This window comes from Phasianus colchicus, chromosome 1, assembly GCF_987193195.1.
Source record: "Phasianus colchicus chromosome 1, bPhaCol1.hap1.1, whole genome shotgun sequence".
Lineage (NCBI taxonomy): Eukaryota > Metazoa > Chordata > Aves > Galliformes > Phasianidae > Phasianus > Phasianus colchicus.
In genome coordinates, this window is record NC_143436.1 from 16343788 (window position 1) to 16364757 (window position 20970).

Genomic DNA, 20970 nt, shown 5'->3' on the forward strand with positions numbered 1-20970 from the left:
GCCAGTCCTTTCCGCCCTCTGAGTAAATAGTTTTTTATGTTCAATCTAATTCTGACTTCTTTTAGTTGAAAACCTTTCGCCATTTTCCTATGACTGTCTGCCCATCTTGCCACCCAAGAGGATAATTAATACCAGTCTGCGCTTTGTGAGTGGAGCTAAAATGTGACAGTTTTTAAAACTCCTGTGTTTCAAAACAATCTCTCTTTTACGATTAGTGACAGAAGATTCATCTTCAGTCTAATGTTTTTCCAACAGTGAGGATTCCTATTCTTTTTTTTTAAATGATAAAGGGAAGAAACCATCCAACATATTTCCTTTAAAAAGTTCTGGTTATAAGTCTTTGTTGGAGATACATTTATTCTAAACTGTTTTAAATATCAATAATTAAAAATAAAAAATATATGTAAAAGAATGAGAGAACAACATGGTTCGATCTGACTAGCTTTTATGATCACTTTGGACAAAAGTATTTTTTTGCCTTAAGGTTCAGGGGAAAAACAAAAATGGCATAAAATCAGAAAAATAGCCTGCTCCAGCAAGAGGAAAGATGAAACCAGCTTGCCACATATCACAGATGAAATACAAAAAGAAGACAGTAACTGGAAATGAAAGAAAAAAAGTCATTTCCAAATGCCACTTATCCACTAACACCAGCTGCACTCATGCATTTTGAAGAACTTCAAAATACAATAGGCCACCAAGAGAATCTGTCTCACCAGGAAAAAAAAAAAAAAAAAAAAAAAAAAGTAAGGCCTTTTAATATTTTACAGGGACATGGAGAGGAATAGAAAGTGGATTTCATTCTGTAGGCACATGTCTAGTAATGAAATATCCTTTTGTGCATTGTCTCATTCTGTCTCAACTACCTTCAGTGCGGTACCGCGTAGGACAAAAAGAACACAGCAGAAGTGTTACAAGGTCATCTGGGATACTTCACTTTTCCACAACCATTCCACTTCTAACAAAATTACACTTAGTGTAGCTGTGAGTCTGGGAGATTAAGAACAGGACAGAAAATGTCCATTCCTTCGATTTTAAACATCAGGACTTCTGGAGTCTGAATCATAGTATGTAAGTTCTTGTGGCTGGCAGGTACTTAGTTGTGTCTTTGAGAACCTCTTCCATAGGTGATTTAGTGACACCATTTACCCTAGATCAAGTAAGAATTCAATCATTAATAAGCTCTGGAAACACTGAAATGTAATGGGTTGCTAATGAGCTGATTCTGAGACAGCAGCATCTCAAATGAGGAAGCCAGGCTGGGTTAAAGACTGACATGTAACTTTGGGGCTGTCTGTACCACTTCTTGAGGATGAAGTAATGAGATCTGCTGAGGTTGGCCACTTTGTAGCTGTTATCTCAGGACAAGGCAAAAGGGCTGTTAGCTCATCCCAGCTAAAATAGAACAATCGCCTGAAGAGGTCCTAATCATCCTTCTTCCTATCAAGGTGCCATCTCACCAAGCTGATGATAAGTACAGCCTACATTTAGATTTCTTGAAATCCTTGCTAGAAGGAACACTGAATTCTATTTTTCAAGAATTGGAAGTAACAGCTTCAGCTTGCCATGCGGTCAGTATGAAGGTAATTATGGCTGCAAGTGGCCTGCAGCATGTGCTCGTGGGAAGAGATGGTGGCACCAAAAGAAAAATAGTTAGAAATCAATCAGATTTATTTGTAGCCTCTATGATGCAGAGAGAAGAGGCAAAGGAAATTGAGATCTCCAGAAGAGGGGGATTTAGGAATAAGAAAAGAAATGAGGGCTGGAGAAGTTTGCAGAATGAAAGCAAGGCATGGGGAGCTTTGTTTAGCCTGATGGAAGAGCAGGAATTTGCTTGGCTGCTGAATCTGATTGGCAGGACCGAGGGCTACTGGGGTCAGGCAAAGGTAGGTCATGGGTGGGAAGAAAATGGATGGCCTACTTTGAGAGGAATGGGTTCATCCATCCTACAGAGGGATGAAACCGGATGCTAAAGAGGGGCAGGGTGAAGTGGGTTTGCCATTACCACAGAACATGTTCTGAGCCTAAGCTCTCTGCAAACACACACGCCATCGTGTTTGTCTTCTCCTCCATGGGAACACCAGGTACATCCCTCAACTGGTTGCCACAATCAAAATACTTTAGTCCCAATGAATGCTTGAAGAAAAGGTTTTATTTCATTTTTTCATATTATTATGCATTTTACTGAATATACCAAATCCAAAAATCTTCAAGGTCTCTATGCCCGCTCTTTCAGGCTTCTTCGGCATGCAGCTGAAGTGTTTGAAGAAGGCAGTATTATTTCTTTAGTGTGTAAGTTCCTGTTGATTTAGATCCTCTAGATAGAGTCCTTGGAGAAAGCAGCACTGAAATGAAAACAGATCCATCTCATGAAGTTGTACTTACTACAGTTTCAATTATCTTATCGTGTGGGTAATGGAAAAGAGAGTTAGATTGTAATTATCTTCTTCAACTTTGCCTCAGAAATTTATGTTCACCAAAAAACTGTTAATATTCATACTCTTTTCATCAAAGGTTAAATCTGATCCCCAATTATCCTGCTTACTCTACATTAGATTTAATGAGAAAATAAAGTACTGAATGTATGTTGTCAATAAGTGCCATAATCTGCATTTCTAACACTGGCTCTTACATCGCAATAGAGCTGCAAAAGCAGGAGCACGGATCTTTCTCAGCATCCCTTGCAATTTTAGAAATTACTGCCTTGGTGTCACTGCAATTGAACACTTTGCCACGGATGCTAATGCTACACCCTGCAAGTTCCTAACTGTTAAAAATGTATGCAGAAATACTCACACACTCATATAAATTTAATTTAATAAAGAAGAGCCCCAAATCAATTTTCATGTAAGAGCTAACAAAGCCATGTCCAAGAAAGAGGATCCTACAAAAAGAAAACACAAAAAGGGGTTAAAAGCACATATCCTGAGATCCACCACGGGAAAAATTACCAGAAATCTTTTAATGCTTCTTAGTAAAAGAAAGGTGTTGACTACAGGCTGTTGTTGAAATGTTATTTTTCCCCAAGCAACTGCAGACTATCAAGATATCATAGCTGACTTCAATTTTTTTTCTTGTTTGTTTACCCACTCTCTGGCAAAATGATGGACAAGAAAATTCAAGAGCATCAAGTAGTTTATTATGTATAACCCAAATAGCAAGTTAGAATCCTTGCAAGTGTTTAACACCTTGACTCTGATTCAGTCACAACCTACATTAACTGATCTTTGCTGTAATTCTGTGCTAAGGTTTACACAAGCCTTAACTGCTAGCAAGATAGCAAGATTAAAATTTACTTTCCAGAAAGGCTCCTTATTCACAGAGAAGTTTTAATTGTAAAGGAAGGATTTTAAAATGTAAGCATGCCCACCAGTTTCAGTAACATTGGGGTTCATTTGTTTCTATAAATCAAAAATTTCATGTAGCTTGATGACTAAAACAAAGACTTGCTTTCAAGTGGACTGACTCCATGAGTTAGAGAGTAGTTAGAGGTCTCATCAGGGCAACTGAAATTTGGTTAAGTCAATCTTAGGAGAAGGAGAAGTAGTCTCCTTTCAGAGCCATCCCATCTTCACTGTATGAATACCTCCATTTCAAATCAGAGAGAAAACAAAAATCTTTGTGCTACAACTCCCCCAAACCAAAAATCTTTGTGTTCCAACTCCTCAAAATAAATCATGTCTCAAGGCAAACATAACTAATCTCTCAGCACAACAGCAAACTGAAGTTAGCCCTGGCTCTACAGACCAACACAGCAGTCAATCAACTCCATTTACCTCTATAAGCACTTAACTTCACTGAGATCATCTAGGGGAGGGAAAACAACCAAATCTTGGGTATTTGGGCAAACTGCACTCCCAACTTCCCAAACGTTCTCCAGCTACAACAAAGCAGTTATTACAGGATTTATTAACATATTTATTTTGCATTGGTTTTTTCATGACCATGACTTTAGAAATCAAAAAGCAATGCTTCATGTCCAAGACAGCCAACAGCTGTTCAAACTAAGGGTGCCACAGAGCCTGCCTTAGCTAAAGGTGTACATGTCTAGGTCAGTGATACTGCTTGCAAACAAATAAACAAAAACAAACAAACACATCACCACCAACAAACAGCAACAAACTAGAAGGGCCCAAGCGTGTTGTGCTATCTTCAGTTTTTGCAATCATACTTCCACACATGCTGAAAAAAAAAAAAACAAAGCCAGAGAAAAAGTGTCTGAAACACAAGAGCCCTCATGTTTCTCTAGGTCAGTAGGTTAAGAGGCTGTTGGGCTGTGATTTGCACATACCAGTATAAATGGAAGTTATGTGATGCATATCTACACAGGTACAAGAGGAAAATCGGGAGACCTGTCTGTGCAGAGATCTAGCAGAAAGATAATAGTCACAAGAAAAAATATTTTTTTGAGTAAAAGTAATTGATATTTGAAAGAGCTGGTCAAAGGACAAGAGAAATTCATTGCTTTGTTGGCTTTAAATAGGATGTGTTTTCAGAAGACGTGCTCTGTTTCAACCACAAAATATTAAACTCCACAGGATTCACTTACGTAACTTGGAAGCTAATTCCCTCTCCATGTTCCTGGATGAAGTTCTGCAGCCGACTGCCATGCAAACAGCTGGATTAGGTCATTACAGTACCATCTCCTCTGCCACCCCCTCCAAAATTTAGGCAGTGTAAATTATGCAAGCAGAGAAGGAGAGCAGAGGGAAATGAATAGTATTTATCTTGAAGGCAAACTTAAAGCTCCCCTCACACATCAGATAGCTCCAAAATCCCAAATCATTTTTTCTTCTTAATGCTTTAGAAAAGTGCAAACTTTTATTTTCTTTTGGCTCTTAACCAGTAAACTATTGCTCTTCCTCATTTCAGAATAGAATATAGAAAATGGCAAGAATTAATTGTACAAAACACCCAATTATTAAAGGAAATCTGCACCAGTACATTTTTAGCATGGATATATGCAGCTTTTTACTACAGTCAGCAAATAATCTCCTTTTCTTTTGGCATGCTCCTGGTTCTTTTTCTGGTAGAATGAAGTTGGACAGGGAAAGTTATTCCACAAAGCTTCCTGAGACTTCAAAGCAAGCTAACACACTGTATTGAACTGAAGGCTTTCAAATTAGGCAGCAGCGTGGTTGCCAGGAAAATCAACTTCAACACAGACCATTCTGGCTTAAAAGCTGGGTGTGAGGGCCCGCAGCTCACAAGTGCTCTGCCCAAACATGCTGTGCTCCAAAGCAGGTCTCAATAGCAGATAGATTTCACAAGATGTCTGGCAGATGAGTTCCCACCTTCACAACAGGTGAAGGCCACAACACGCTGGGCTACTAACATAAAACAATCCCCTTGGTAATGAGAAGCATACAGTGCTGTAGCTGTGCACAAGTGCACCCAGCAGTAAGGAATCCCATTTGCAACAAAGAAAACGTTAGCTAAAATCAGTCAGGTTGCTCTCCATCAGCACTGCAGTTCTGTTGTGCTTACTCCCACCCACCACCATCACACGCCATTTGCTCAGCACCGACCCAGGGGGCAAAATGCTATCTCTGAAATCGGTAATATTCCTGCCTGTGCTCCTTTGTTCTTTTGAAGCTTGTCATTTACATTTAAATTCAACCAGGCAATGTTTTGTTTGAGATTTGATGGGAACCCAGGAAAATGCAGCACGATTTACATGTATGAAATGTGCAGGCTTGAAGCAGTGCCTTAAAATTAGAGAGTCCTGGAAGCAATAATTACCACAACCATTCCTTTTGCATTATTTCTATGACAATGCTATTAGGAGAGTTGATACGAAAACATGGAAATGTAATCTCATTAGAGGAGATCAGAAGGTAGCTAAGGACACGAATTTCTGCAATTACATCCTTGAAAAGATGCACAGTGCTACCATTCAAGCCAGTTCATGCCAATTCCGATCAAATGCATGGAATATCAATTAACATCTACATATAACCAGGAAATAAAACACACAAGAAGACTCTTTTAGGAGTGTTTATTTTTTAAGATATGACAATTTTTGCTTTACAAAAACAGCAGTTTGGGCAATGAGCTCCTTTCCCGTTGCTGACATACAGCTGCAGTTCAAGTAAGCTCACAACATTTCTTGAGAACATTAAGATAGTTATTTATAGATCCACATCCAAGTACTAGAAATACTATTTGATAAACCAACTCGTCCTCAAGTTTTAGAAATGTTGTTCTACCAGCAACCAGCAGCCTCTCCTTCCAGCTGGTGTTTCACAACTCCCAGAGCATCCCATTCACTTCTGCAACAGCAGTTACCTGTACCAATCCTTTCCCACCTGATTCCTGCTCTTATAACCCAACTTTTCCTGGAGCTGAAGGAACAGCCCGAGGTTCTGAACATGCTCTGAGATTAAGCAGAAAGCCCAGTGCCAAGAACTCACAAATTAATGGCATTTGAGCTACATGTTGCTAACTGCGTTAGCATTTCAGTCTCATGGAGAGATTCTTTTTGTTTGCAAAATGATGTTTGCTAGTAAAAGTCAATTCTCTGGATCCATCTAAAACATACTTTTAAGAGGGATCTTTTTTTTATAAAGGAAGTCTCAGCTGACAAACAAATGTCACTGAAACAAAGAGAAAAAGCCTATCCTACCTAACAAGAGATGAGCAAGGATGGCAAAGCTCTTCAGGAGGAGAAAAAAAAACAAATCAAACCAACAAAGTGGTGAAGAGGTGAATATAGACAAAAAAACATTACTTCCATGGACTCTGGGTTCAGATTTTTCACAACACAGAAAGTAGATGATGCATTTAAAATACAGTATGTCAACCACTATGGGGCTAACAGCCATTTGAACATTTGCATTGCATGTGCTCATCATCCAACAAAAAAGAGCAAATGTGTCAGTCTCAAAAGTGGAATTTCTTTGCTTTCCTCAATTTGTCCTTTTTTTTTTTTTTTAATATATGGCAATGGATAGACTATGTGAAGAAAAAAAGAATGCTGGGAAAGTCAGTAATAAAACAGCAGAAGAAAGACCACGTAAATTTCTAAGCAATTATTACATTGTAAAATAGATGTTCCAAGAGCAAGTTTTCAAGTTTCGTTTTGTTCTCTAAGACCAGACATGAAAACTCTATACATACAAAAAATATCAAAAAGAGACATTTCAAAGACGAAAAAAACTAGCTCTTCTTCTGAAATATATCATATCACATAGATTGATAATTAAATACAACGATATTTTAGCTAAGCTAGTTACTAAAACAAGTCATCAGCCATGACAGACTTGAAGTTTTCCGGTTCTCAGCAAGCAGTGATACTTAAACCACAACGCTGTGATCTCCAGCAGCATTCCGTTGAGCGTGGGTCACCAGAACACGATGGCACAAGTCTGCCACCTGCTGAAAAAAGTCAAACCTGCACTAACAGAACAAAAACCAGAGTAGAGGACTTTTTCCTGCAACATTTTCAGCAGAAGGAATCCATCTACACACTATCAAAGTAAAAGTAAAAACTATTTCAGCATGTACATGTTGTTTCACGTCAAATTCGTGCTAATTTTGAATACAAACGTTGTCAAAGAACGGAAGAGGCAAAAAACAACACAAAATACACACAAATAACAGAAAACACAATTTATAAACTTCCTTAGTTTGAAAACAAACTTTCTACCTTCTCAAATGAGCACCTCTATATAACTCTAAGAACTGCCAATTCTGTGTCACATCAAAACAATTCAGTCACACTGTGACTGTTCAGTTCTGTATTTTGATTTATTGAGAAATCCCCTTCCTTCTGCCTCAGAAAAAAAATGAGATTAGTCTTTTTTTAAGACTAATCATGATGTAGTTACAGACACCTCGATTTCTGAAGCTGAATCACATTAACACTGAATATTACCTGTAAAGTCTCTCTGGATCACCAGCAAAAGTTAAAATAGCTTTAACAACAAATTGCTCCTTTTCTGTTTTAATAATTTGTGCATTTTCCCAGTTGTAAAAATTTGTTTAACCTTAACAGAAAGTGCTGAGAATAAGTGTACAGTTAAATGAAAATATAAGGACTCTGATAAATCCCATGATAAAATATTATTCCATCTTACAATATTCTTGAAAACAAACTAGTAAAGCAGTTCAGAGACCTCTCTACAGAGTATATTGTGATGTAGAGCTCACCAGAAAGGCACTGTGCTCTAACTTTTGGGGGCTTTCTGCATTTGCTTGTCTTTAAAAGAAATGCATACTTGCATTAATAGAGCATGTATTAAAACTCATTTCTTTTCACTTGAAACATGGCATGTCCTAACAGTGCTGATAATCTGGGGCATTCAAATACCAGCATCAATAGTCATCCTGGACAAAATACAACAACTGTAGACAGCTGTACAGGATTTTTTTCATCTTGTTAAAGCAGTGAACACCTGCTCCTCTATACAAAGCCAGGAAAACAAACAAAACATACCAGGTCTAGGAGGTAGGTCAAAATTCTAGCCAAATCCCCACCCTTTCCATGTTACCATTCCAACCTGCTCAGTACTACCATTTGAGGATGCAAATGAAGTTGAAACATGCCTCTGCTCTTTACTTTGTTTGCATTTTTACTATAACGTTATACAAAAGCAGAACTGGATCAAGAGGCATGCAAGACTTTCCCCCCAAATCCATCACAGTACGATCACAGCACAGGACAGCATCCTGGACTCCACAAGAACCATGTCAGATTCTTTAAAAGCAACCCAGTACACTTCTCTTGGCCTTTCAATTTGGTAAAGCCAAATGGAGAGTGATCAAAAAATGGCTTTTCCTACTGTACACAATACCAACAAATCACCATCCTGGCAACAAGTCAAAAAGAAAGCAGTAACTTTCTACAAAGTGTTTCAAATGCAATTTAAATAAACCCACTTACTGAGTGGGCTTTAAGGTTTCCTTGGAAGAAACAGGGTTGCATTGGACAGGAGAATGAGATAACCACACTCTTCATGGGAAGGGCTCAGAGCCAGAATACTGATCTGCATACAGTAAAGAAAAAAAGTAATAGAACCACTATGAGTAAGTAACTCCACAGCACTGACTTTTGAAGTGGGATTCCATTTCAGAGTGACTGGAGTGACAACAACAGTAATTTCACACAGATGGGACTACAGTACTTTAGAGGCCTTAGGGATGCTACACAGTATGTGAAACTTTCGATCTCCCACCACAACATGTTATGTTTATAAAAATTGCTTAACTGTTAACTTGAATTTTTTTCTAGCCTCATTAAAGCCATTTGCTGACAGGAACCACTACAGACTTCTTTTATTCTGAGAATAATGCACTGAATGCTTTAAAAAAAAAAAAAAAAGAAAAAAGAAAAAAAAACCCATAACCAACCAACAACAACAAATGACAACCATTGTATTTTGCCCTTATAAAAAATACATGCTCCCCTTAGTTCCATTAGATTTGCATATATATGAAAACCACTTAAAAGAACAATTCAATAGTCCATTAGTAATTGTTTAAGATTACAAGTCAAAGATCTTAGAAACACTGAGTTCAGTTTAGAACTGGAAGTGCACTCATATCTTACTTGGATACAAACTGAACATAGAACTTTGGGACATAAAAGCCCTATTATTTAAAGGGGCATTCACTGTACTGCATTCCACTGTGTAACAACACGTTTCAGTCTGACACACGTAAATTAATCCCCTTCTAATAGGTTACAATATCAACTGCAATTTATCTTTTGTTGTACAGTAACATTTATTCCCCCCAAAGAATGTACATGCAGGCAGCCTCCACTGTGTTTTCTAACTATCAGTTTGAAATAAAATTTCCAAAATGTCCTAATGATGAAAGAGCCAACATTCTGTTTGCAAAACTCATGTAAGCATTTATTGACCAAAGAAAAAAAAATCCAGAAAATTGAGTAGGTTGTAGGATGTAGGTGTTTTTGAAAACATTATCACTGAGCAGTGCTTCATACCTTGACTTTTAGCAGGCATACATGGAAGCAGCCTGTTTCAAAGAGGAAATATGCATCCCAATTAGACATGCTGTTTTAAAGACAAACCTCTGAAACAGAAACTATCATATCTTGAAGTACATTAGATAATATATTATAATGAATAATGGCTGTAAACATCTCCCATGTTTCACATTAATTACTGCTAAGTGTTCCCAAATTTCATCTCCTACCAAATGAATTCTAGGAGTTCAGAAATTCAATATCTGCACGTTATAACATATCACATTCAGTTCCAAGAACGTAAGCAACTTCATTCCTTCTCCAGTCCTCTGGGGAAAAAAATAGTCCATATATAATACAAAACATGGTACTTTGTTCCAGAGCCCACAGTTCTGAAACAGAATTGGCTTTCCATTAGGGTACAAAGGTTAAAAAAAGTCACCACATAAACCTCTGGATTTCTACACTATTCGGCCACTGGAATGTTTTGTTTAGGAAAAGATAAAATGTTGCTGCATTCACAACAATGTAAAAAGCCAACTCAACAAGTTGTCTATAAACGGGTGGGAATGGAATATTGAGCCTGTATATTAAGAATGGCAAAATAAAGTAACGGAACTCTAACAGCTTCTGGGGAACTGTGACTGATAATAAACATACAAAATACATTAAGATCCAGAATATCGATTTTGATTTTATTGTATCAACAAAACTCCAGCCAGCAAATATATAGGCTGGAACTAACACATATTTTACAAGCTCATGTCTTTGGAAGATTTTTCTCCAGACATAGAATGTGTAATGTCTATTATCTGCTAGCAAATACTTATGAACATAGGTAAAGTTCCAAATCAAGAACAAAGAGATGGCAGTGATTAGGATGTACTGCGCACGGTGCCTTCGCAACGACTGCAGGAATTTCCTGATTTTAGTAGGGGTCAGTAAATGAGGGAAGGAAAAAAAGAGAGTAAAGGACAAAAAATAGAACAGCTGGGGGAAGTGCAAGCAGGCTTCATGGCTACTTCTGTCACCAACAACTATTCCACCATTGACGAAGACAAAAACAAAGAACGCAGTTACTAATACAATGTATGGCCATGTCAAAGCAATCAGTGTAATTAAGTTTTTAGGAGATATGAGATATTCAATAAGAAATCGCGTGATTAAGGTCAGATCGGAAAATGATGTTCTCATGGAAGAGATCCTTTCATCTTTCTTTTTCAGTAGCTCTGTCTTCCAGGCTTCATTTAACTTTTCTGCAACAACATTTCCAGCACAAAAAACTGTCCACACAATATTTGTCTGACGAAACATGAAAGCACAAAATCCAAGCAGAGCTGAAGCTTTATGGTTACCATAAAGGCACATTAAATATGCAAAGAGAGTAAAAAATACCGATCCTGTGTCCGTATAATAAAGAAATGTAAAAAAATAAAGGGTGGGAAATGTTGCAAGAGTTAATGAAGACAAGATTCTCTGGAAACCTGACACAGCCTAGAGAAGAAGCAGAGAAATATGATTAGTGATGTCCAACTAAAAAAACACATATATTTGTGAGAATTCCATTATGACAATATAGCACCTCTTACACCCTTTGATTCCGTTGTTGTATGACCCCATATGCTACATTTCTGTTAAGCTCCTGCTATGTTAATATAGAATGCTGTACAATACAATGTTAAAAGACAAATAAAAACATCAAACTTTATTGCTGGTGAGATAAATACACGACAAAGAAAATACACCAACTCCTTTTCTACATCGGGGGTTCACATACATGTGACATCAAAATCATGGTGGGACTGTAATTGCTTCCACATCTAGGAGAAAAAATACATTAATGGGAAAAAGAAAAAAAAATTCAGTCCTTTATGCCACTGCAATCTCATTATCACATTCTGTTTGTAAGACAGCAAAACACACCATGCTGTTTTGTCTTTTGAAGCCAGCCCACAAAATGGCCAGCTCAAGTTTCTAATCTTGGGTGCAGCTTTTATTGTTTTTTTCGTTATAATTCACAAGTTTAAAAAAAAAAAAAAAAAAAAAACTTTAAAGAAGATGGGAGATTGTACCATTTAAAACTTCTGCCAATTATCTTGCTCACTACACAATATGATGCAATTCACAACATTATAAAATGCTGCATGATGTTTCTGAAGGATGTAGTGTTGGATGAAACAGTCACCACCATAAAGAAAAGAGAATAGAGAAAACACTGAGCTCAAAGCAGCAGCAACAACAGAAACACTATTTCTCATGAAAATACTATTATCAAGAAATCTCTTGTTTTCTTACAACTATATTTCAATCTCCAAACATAAAATTAAGTATTCCAAAAATGGAAATAATTTATTGAATTTGACCCAATTTGGTGTCTTACCATGTGCTTAAAAGCACGAGTCTCCTGTAAGAAAATACATTCTTTACAGTAAAGGAATTGGGCAACAGTAAAAATGTTCTTAAGGATAAAAAGTGAAACAAAAGAACTTTTACTAAGTTGAAAGACTTCAACTAGGCCATTAACCACTGAAAAAAATTGTCTACTGCAATGGTGGACGCTTCAACACTTCAAAAATACAAGTGTATTTGTCTTGTATCCTAATTGAACTGTTATGATCTGTATGGGTGGACAGCTAAATAGGTAAAAATGGGCCATATCAAATTCTACCCAAAGGTAAGAATACTGGAGGCATCTCTACTGGGACCTGTCCTGTTTAACATCTTTCTCAGTGACCTGAAACAACAGAATAAACAGTGCAGTAACACTGACCTGTGGCGACTCAGACAATCTACTCAAGGACAGGGCTGCCATTCAGAGTGACCTACACAGACTGGAGAATGAAGCTACAGAAATCTTAAGAAATTCAACAAAAGCAAATGTAAATGTCTGTATCTGGGAAGTAACAACCTCCTGCAATGACACAACCTTGGCATGGAAAAGTTGAGGATCCACTTTAGAACAGGACCCAGGGGTCTCAGGAGGCAGCAAGGTGAAAATGAATCAGCAGTTGTGCCCTGGCACAAAAAAAACAGGAACAGCCTCTTAAGCTACACTGGCAAAAGGGTAGCAGCAGATCAAGGAAAGCAATTATCCCTGTACTCCATATCTGTCAGGCTATGTTTACTATACCACATCCAGATTTGTGTTCCATAATAGGACAAAGGCATTACTGAACTGGAGCAAAGGCAGAAGGCCACCAAGACAGTGAAAGGCTGAAGCACCTGCCCTGGGAAGAGAGGCTGAGGGAGATGGCCTTCCTAAGCCCAGAAAATAGATGGTTTGGGGGGATTGAACAGCAGCCTACCTATCAGGAAGCTATTAGATAAAGGGAGTTGGGCTCCTCAAACAGCGCTTGGTTGGAGGACAAGAGACAATGGGTATAAACTGAAACTTTTGATTCAAACTGGATGTAAAAAAAAAAAAAAAAAAAAAAAAAAATCACTAGTCTTCTAGCATGAGGCCAGTCAAGCAGTGGAACAGGCTACCCACTGAGGTTGTGCTGTCACTGAGTAACCTAGTCTGATGTTAGGGTTTGCCTGCTTTGAGCTGGAGGTTGGACTATAGACCTCCCAAGACCCCTCCCAACTTGAATTATTCATAGAAAAATACAATATTCCAAGCTGAAAGGGAGCCACAGGGATCACCAACTCATAGCTCCACACAAGACCCCACAAAAATCAAACCATTGCTCTGGGAGTGTTGTCCAAATGTTTCTTAAACTCCAATAGCTTGGGGCCACGCTCACTGCCTTATGCAGCCTGTTCCGTGCCCACCGCCCTCTGGTGCAGCCCCAGCTGCCCCTCCCCTGACACAGCTCCATGCCGTTCCCTCGGGCCCTGTTGCTGTCACACAGAGCAGAGCTCAGCGCTGCCCTCTGCTCCCTGTGAGGAGCTGCAGCCGCCATCAGGCCTCCCCTCAGCTCCTCTGCTCTGGGCTGAGCAAACACAGGGACCTCAGCCGCTCCTCATACGTCTTTCCCTCCAGACCCTTCACCAACTTCATATCCCTCCTTTGGACACTCTAATAGATTTAAGTCTCTGATACTGTGGCACCCAAACAGCACCCAGTGCTGGAGGTGAGGCAGAACAGAGCAGGATAATCCCTCCCCTTGCCCTCTGGCACTGCTGGGACCTGCTGCACCCCAGAGTACAGCTGGCCATTTTGGCTGCCAGGGCACACTGCTGGCTCACACTGAACGTGCCATCAGCCAGAACCCCCAGACCCTTTTTCACGGGGCTAGAGTTCTTTTCAAATTGCATTATTTTCCAACTAAATATTGATACTGAATGTAATATCTTTTCTAAAGAACACATTTTGATTCAAACATGGCTTACAGGGCTTCATTTAAGTAGAGCTTTGTGGAGAATCCTAACCAATTAAATTAGTTATTATCCTTTGGACAAGTTCACATGCAAATTATTTTATTTCATAGAATTTCATAGAATCGTTTGACTTGAAACAGACCTTTAAAGGTCATCTACTCTGATTCCCTTCAACAAACAGGGACATGTACAGCTAGATCTGGGTGGTCCAGCCTGACCTTCAATGTCTCCAGGGAAGGGGCATCCAGCACATCCCTGGGCAACCTGTTCCAGTGCTTTACTACCCTTTTTATAAAAAAAATGCTTTCCTTATATCCGATGAAAATCTCCCCTCTTTCAGTCTGAAACTATTTCCCCTTGTCCCATTGCAACAGACCCTGGTAAAGAGTATGTCCCCCTCCTTCTTACAGCACCCCTTCAGATACTGAAAGGCTGCTATCAGCCTTCTCTTCTCCAGTCTGAACAGCCCCAGCTCTCCACCTGTTCTCATAGGGGAGGTGTTCCATCCCTTGGATCATTCTTGTGGCCCTCCACCAGATGTGCACCAATGGGTCCACATCTCTCCAGTACTGAGGACTTTACATCTGGACGCAGTACTCCAGGTGAGTTCCCACCAGCGTAGAGGGACAGGATCAACTCCCTTAACCTGAGGCCATGTTTCATTGGGACTACTTATCAATACACACATTTTCAGAGGATCAAACTCTGACAGAGAAAAAATATGGTTTTCCTTTTTTTTACAGAAAAGGCACGTGCCTCCTTGGTGAAACTGACAGTAATACCTGCAATTATATGAAACAAACAGTAGCTCAAAGAAGTAAACACACACAGTCAAGGAATTGTTTGTACCGGTACATAAAACAACCCTACTTTGTACCTTATTTTTCTGATGGATCTTCAGCAGAAGCAAGTACAGCAGGTAGAAGTTGCCAGCGCTGATGAGGAGGTTGATGAACCTGAGCATGCTGGTGGAACACACCACGCTGCCCGTCCAGCCAAAGAGCCAGGCTGCTGGCTTCACCACGCCAACCGACAGCAGGTACAGACCCGGGGGGGTGGTGATCATGGGATCCCACTGCAGAATGGGGGACAAGGGTCAGAGGGCTGCTGTCACACCAAAACTGCACCACAGATGGTGCAGCAGGGTTTGGGTATGCAATTCCAACCTCTGCTCTGCTTTGTTTATCACAGAATTGTAGAGGCTGGAAGGGATCTGTAGAGATCATCGAGTCCAACCTCCTACTAGAACAGGTTCCCTATGGCAGGTCACACATGTAGGCGTCCAGATGGGTCTTGCCGATCTCCTGAGAAGGAGACTCCACAACCTCTCTGGGCAGCCTGTTCCAGTGTTCCCTCAATCTGACAGTAAAGAATGCCTTCCACGTGTCAGTACGGAACTTTCTCTGTTCCAGTTTGTGCCCGTTTCCCCTTGTTCTACTGTTGCTTGAAACCAAAGAGCGTGCCCCCAACCTGGCTCCCGTCCTGTAGGTACTTATAAACACTAATGAGATCCCCTCTCAGCCCTCTCTTCTCCCGGCTGAACAGCCCCAGGTCTCTCATCGTAAGGGAGATGCTCCAGGCCCCCAGTCATCTTTGTGACCCCCGGCTGGATTCCCTCCAGCAGTTCCCTGTCTTTCTTGCATTGGGGAACCCAGAACCGGACACAATATTCCAACAGTGGCCTCACCAAGGTAGTGCAGAGGGGGAGGATCGCCTCGCTCGTTAGCCTGGATGCCTAATGCATCGCAGTCATTAGCAGCCAGGCAGGGCACGGCGATGACCGCCCTTCCGCGCGACTGCAGCTCCCCGCTCCCTCCCGCAGCCATCACCCATCCCGAGCGCACCGAGCCGACAGCCGCAGCCACAGCCGCCGCCCGGAGGCGCCCCTAAGAAAGCGGCCCCGAGGGCCGGGCCCACCTGCAGGAAGCGGCCCTGGCAGTAGGCCTGCGCCTGCGGGACGTGGAAAACCTCGTCCATGTAGGGCTCCCGCAGGCGGCGGTTGACGGCGGCGAAGAGCAGCGACGAGAGCAGGAAGGCGCCGCTCATGGCGGCCGAGAAGCCGTACGCCTCCACCCCCTCCATGCTGCCGCCGGGAAGCGGCCGCGCGTCCGGGAGGGCCGCGAGCGGGCAGCGCCGAGACCGGCAGGGGAGGGGCGAGGAGGGCAGGAGGAGCGGCCGCAAGGCGGGGCGGCCCGCGCGCTGTCGCGCCGCTCGGCCCGGCCGCCGCCGGAGATCGCGTGGAGCGGACGGGAGCGTTACTGCAACGCTGTTTCGTACGAGAGCGCGGTAGCGCCGCTCCGTGCGCCCGGCCGCCCCGCCCGCGCCGCGGGATGCACCTCACGCACCCGCTGGAGCTGTTCCCCGAGCGCCGCGTCACGCTGCTCCTCTTCAAGAGCGTGCAGAACGCCGCCGCGCTGCGGAAGAAGGCCGTGGAGGGATCCATCGAAGGAGCGCTGATAAACCCTGCCATGGTGAGCGGGCGCTTTGCTGCCTGCCGCGCTGCGGTACGGCCCTGCAGGCCGCGGGCCGGGCGGGCGCCGTTGGCTGCCTTGGGCGCGGGCACCTCCGTGCCGATCCGTGCGTGATCGGCCGGAACTTCTTTTCTGCTTCTTTAATCTCCTAACTGCTGTGTGAACTAACGCCTTTTTGTTAGCAGAGGCAGCTGCGCGGGAGGGCGAAGAAAAAGATTTGAATCTGGTAATTTGCTGACAGGCTTAGTAGTGACTCCAGAGTGTAATCTGTGTTTTAAATATGATACTGTCACCTTGGTGCTGTGTTCAGCTGTGGGATTCTCACTACAAGAAAGATGTGGAGGCCCTGCAGTGCGTCCAGAGAAGGGCAGCGGAGCTGTGAGCGGTGCGGAGCACAGCTGTGATGGCAGCGGCTGAGGGAGCTGGGATGGGTCAGTCAGGAGAAGAGGAGGCTCGGGGAGCCTTACTGCTCTGTGCAGCTGCCTGAAAGGAGGCTGTGGTGAGGTGGGGGTCGGCCTCTGCTCCCATGTAACAGAGATAGGGCGGGAGGGAATGGCCTCAAGTTGTGCCAGGGGAGGTTCAGGTTGGATATTAGGAAGAGTGGTGAGGCAGTGGCAAAGGCTGCCCAGGGAGGTGATGGAGTCACTGTCCTGGAGGTGTTCAGTAACCATGGAGATTTGGCACTGAGGGACGTGTGTTAGTGGGCATGGTAAGGAAGCAAGAACAGTTGGACTAGACGATCTTAGCAGTCTTTTCCAACCTTTATGATTCTATGATTGTCCCTCTCAGCAAATAGAATCACAGAATGGCCAGAGTTGGAAGGGACCTCAAGGATCATGAATCTCCAACCCCCCTGCCACATGTAGGGCCACCAACCTCCTCATTCAACACTAGACTAGGCTGCCCAGGGCCCCATCCAATCTGGCCTTGAACACCTCCATGAACAGGGCATCCACAGCCTCTCTGGGCAGCCTGTTCCAGCACCTCACCTCTACCTCTGTAAAGAATTTCCCCCTGACGTCCAACCTAAATCTCCCCTCCCTCAACTTAAAACCATTTCCCCTTGTCCTGCTGTTATCAACCCTTTCAGAGAGTTGATTCACCTCCTGTTTGTAGGCTCCCTTTAGGTATTGAAAGGCTGCAATGAGTCAAGTAATCCATTGACTTTGAAATAACAAGATCTGCTAAGTTGTACTGCTTGCTTTTATGATTACAGACTTAGGCTATCTAAATAAGTTGGTCAGAATTTTGTCCAGAGTCCAAAATACTATGCTGAATTTCTGTTTAACTTTGGTTGTATTTTGCAGATCGTAGATCCTTTTCAAGTTCTTGTGGCAGCCAACAAAGCGGTTCATCTACACAAGATAGGTAAAATGAAGACCAGAACTCTCAATGCAGAAATTATCTTCAACCTTTCACCAAACAACAATGTAAGATACACTCTTCAAATGTCATTTTTGTCAGAAAAACTTGCTAATAGCCTTGCAGCCAGATAAATGTAGATATCCACTTAATGTAGCAAACAAATAGAGGTTACTGTTATTTTTAATAACATTAACATGCTGATGTCTCTTGTTGGTTTTCAGAATTCCATTAAGATAAAATGTGTTAATTTATTATTTTGGTTTATTTGATCCAGTAACTGAAAAGATGTAGCAAGAACATGATTATTTTGATGTAATAAGTGTAATATTTTGATGTTTTTAATCTTTTCCTAGATTTCAGATGCATTTAAAAAGTTTGGCATTTCAGACAGTGACACAGCAGTACTCATTGTTCTGGTTGTAGACAGAGAAAAAACAGTAAATCTGGAAGATATAGCATCTCAAGTAGAAGGCCAACAGGTTTCTCTAGATGAGCTTCCCCAGCTAACAGACATTGCCAAAGTTAAAAAGGTATGCGACCAAAAAAGATGGCTGAGTTTAATAAAAGGAATAACATATGTAATTGTCTGATAGCATATCTCAATTTTCACACGGGGTTTTTATTTCTTTAGCATGACTGTAAACTTCATTTACATGAAACTTGATTTTTTTTTTTTTTTTAATTTTTGTTACTCTGGAAAAAAGTTTCAGGCATCACACACTGACATCACAAATTTTAAATCATCAAATTCTTTAAGATAGTCAGGAAGTTGGACCATAAAAATGAATTCCAGATTGGTGCCCACCATACAGTCACTTTTGCTTCCTGTTTTCTCAGACAAATATGTATATAATTGAAAACAAATTTTCAGTCCTAAGGAATTTCATAATCTTAAACACTCAAATAGTTTCAGTGTGGGTGGCTAAATAAAAATGTGTTGATTAGCTGCTAGGAGTTCTGTTAGGGCTTGTGCGCTCTTAACAGATTGCCATATGCTAAAAAGGTGTCTTGAAGAATATGTGTTTGAGGAATATTCTTGAAAAATATCCAGGCCACATATATAATTCAAGTAGTTTAAATCTTCTTGATTACCTCAATGAAAGTAATGGTGGGTGAGAGCAGCAAAATTGGACCAGTCACAGCATATCTTAAGAGTACTGTTCTCATTCAGTTTCTTTGCTTTCTCTTGTTTCTTGCAGTTTCAGAATTTGCTTAGTTTCTCACTCCCAAATTTATCTAGCCTGCAATACAAGATTGTAATGTAAAAAGTGGGAAATCTTTTTTTGTGTGCATGTTTTTTGAATGTGTGCAGTCCATTTTTTTCCTTACACAGCTTTTGTTTTTATTGTTCTTTTTTTTTCCTGCAGATATACAAGATTACTCCTCAGGAAGAAAAAATTGGCACCTTATTAGATGGTATTGTTTGCAGGATCTCAACAAAAGATGTTTAATGAAAATGTGGAAATAAATTTTTTTTTTGGAAGTAAAAAGAGGTCTTTTTAAGATATAAAAACACTGCAATTTATGCTGCATCTCAAAGAATGTCGTGTGGTAATGAGTTGTTTGGTGATATCTAAACTTTAACCAGAAATGGGGGAGCTTTGATGTAGCTGTATTCTAAGCTGTATTCTAAGCACAGAGAGCAGTTGGGCTGCGCTAAGCAGAATTTGCCATAGCCATTTCAGTCCATTTTCCAAACAAGAAGAACAAAGTTTTGCCAGATCATTAAGCTGATCATAAATAGAAGGCTCAGAAATCTGTATTTATTCTACTCTTTCAGCAAATGTTTTATTATCGCCAGGTAACAAAATTACAAAAATTGTAAATAATTCTTTTATTAATCCTACCTTTGATTTGGGTCTCCAGCAGATGATATCAGTTTAACAATTCTGCTGCTAGACTTTTCTTTCTCTGTGGTATGAAGTATTGTGGATGGGTGAGAAAAAAGAAAAGTTTTTATGAACTATCTGTAGTGCCTTTATCTGGAGAAAGGAATGGGATGGTACACCATGGCACCCACTGCTGGGTGCAGTGTAGAACAGCAGCTTTAGAGATGTGCAGAACAGTGAATAAGATCAGCATGAGTGGTGTTGTCACCTGACAATCTGATGTCATCAGATGCAATATAGTGCTGAGGTACCAATGTACTGCCTATTACTTTAGAATTGGAGTTAAAGTATAATGAGAGGTTATTTTATTGCATAACACTGAATTATGTACAATGGTGCAAATTTTTTAGGGCTTGGTTCCAGGTGCAGAATTCACAGAGAACTGGAGAATAGGTTTACTCACTTTAAATTTTAGATGTAATTCACATAGCATTCTGAAAGCAGCATTGAACAAATTGCTTTGCTGCAGAGGGGGTACCAGGGCAATGACAAGGTTTATCATAAGAAAAGATTCAAGAGAGGTGTCTGTGCTGATTTCTTGGTATAAAGATGGTTTTACAGAATGTGTTGTCCTCTTGAAAGGAAAATGTGAGGAAGTAGTATGAGATGGAGCTTGGAGGGCCTTGAGTCTTTTGAAATAAAATGTGTAACACCTGCGTGAGAGGATGACTATGTAAAATAAAAGATGTGTTTTCATTTTCTGACAGTGCACTCAGTATATGGAATATATCATCAGATTTGCTGTCTCTACTGCTGACATTGTTTGTGGTAGTTTAAAATAACAGCAGACAGGTATGCTTAAACCACAGCCTTTTTTGAACATGTGTAGATCATTGGTCCACTCTGTTGAATATAAAGAAATATTAATGAAGAGATCACTGTGTAACAATTGATAAACACATTCCAAGCTGGAGTTCTCAGCTTCTAATTCTTGTGAGTCTATTTAATTGTTGTAGAACTGATAACTAGTTTGTTACTATTGTCATGTGTT

At 40.9% G+C, this 20970-nt stretch overlaps 2 protein-coding genes across 5 annotated transcripts; one reads left to right on the forward strand and one right to left on the reverse strand.

Annotated features, from left to right (window-relative positions):
- Nucleotides 1-1705: 1705 nt before the first annotated feature.
- ALG10 (ALG10 alpha-1,2-glucosyltransferase) lies at nt 1706-16420 on the reverse strand. 4 transcript variants are annotated; one of them, XM_090136349.1, is made up of 3 exons: nt 16172-16420; nt 15132-15329; nt 1706-2345 (listed from the first exon to the last, which is right to left on the reverse strand). In XM_090136349.1, the coding sequence occupies exons 1-3, from the start codon at nt 16334-16336 to the stop codon at nt 2286-2288; spliced, it is 423 nt and encodes a 140-aa protein (XP_089992475.1). In that variant the 5' UTR covers nt 16337-16420; the 3' UTR covers nt 1706-2285. The 4 variants fall into 4 exon arrangements, with proteins under 4 accessions (XP_089992475.1, XP_089992473.1, XP_031457707.2 ...); XM_090136347.1 differs by lacking the exon at nt 1706-2345 and adding an exon at nt 5983-7374; XM_031601847.2 differs by lacking the exon at nt 1706-2345 and adding an exon at nt 7381-11425.
- On the forward strand, nt 16415-19579 carry TPRKB (TP53RK binding protein). The gene is made up of 4 exons (XM_031601974.2): nt 16415-16725; nt 18033-18155; nt 18444-18620; nt 19458-19579. Exons 1-4 carry the CDS (start codon nt 16585-16587, stop codon nt 19539-19541), a joined length of 525 nt encoding a protein of 174 aa, XP_031457834.2. The 5' UTR covers nt 16415-16584; the 3' UTR covers nt 19542-19579.
- Nucleotides 19580-20970: the final 1391 nt, after the last annotated feature.

Excerpts from the sequence above, each read along its gene's own strand:
- ALG10 (XM_031601847.2), bottom strand. The coding sequence starts at position 16,336 with ATGGAGGGGGTGGAGGCGTACGGCTTCTCGGCCGCCATGAGCGGCGCC. Across the intron at positions 15,330-16,171 it reads GCCAGGGCCGCTTCCTGCAG|TGGGATCCCATGATCACCAC; the intron begins GTGGGCCCGGCC and ends CCCATTCTGCAG. Across the intron at positions 11,426-15,131 it reads AGATCCATCAGAAAAATAAG|GCTGTGTCAGGTTTCCAGAG; the intron begins GTACAAAGTAGG and ends CTTCTTCTCTAG.
- TPRKB (XM_031601974.2), top strand. The coding sequence starts at position 16,585 with ATGCACCTCACGCACCCGCTGGAGCTGTTCCCCGAGCGCCGCGTCACG. Across the intron at positions 16,726-18,032 it reads CGCTGATAAACCCTGCCATG|ATCGTAGATCCTTTTCAAGT; the intron begins GTGAGCGGGCGC and ends TGTATTTTGCAG. Across the intron at positions 18,621-19,457 it reads ACATTGCCAAAGTTAAAAAG|ATATACAAGATTACTCCTCA; the intron begins GTATGCGACCAA and ends TTTTTCCTGCAG.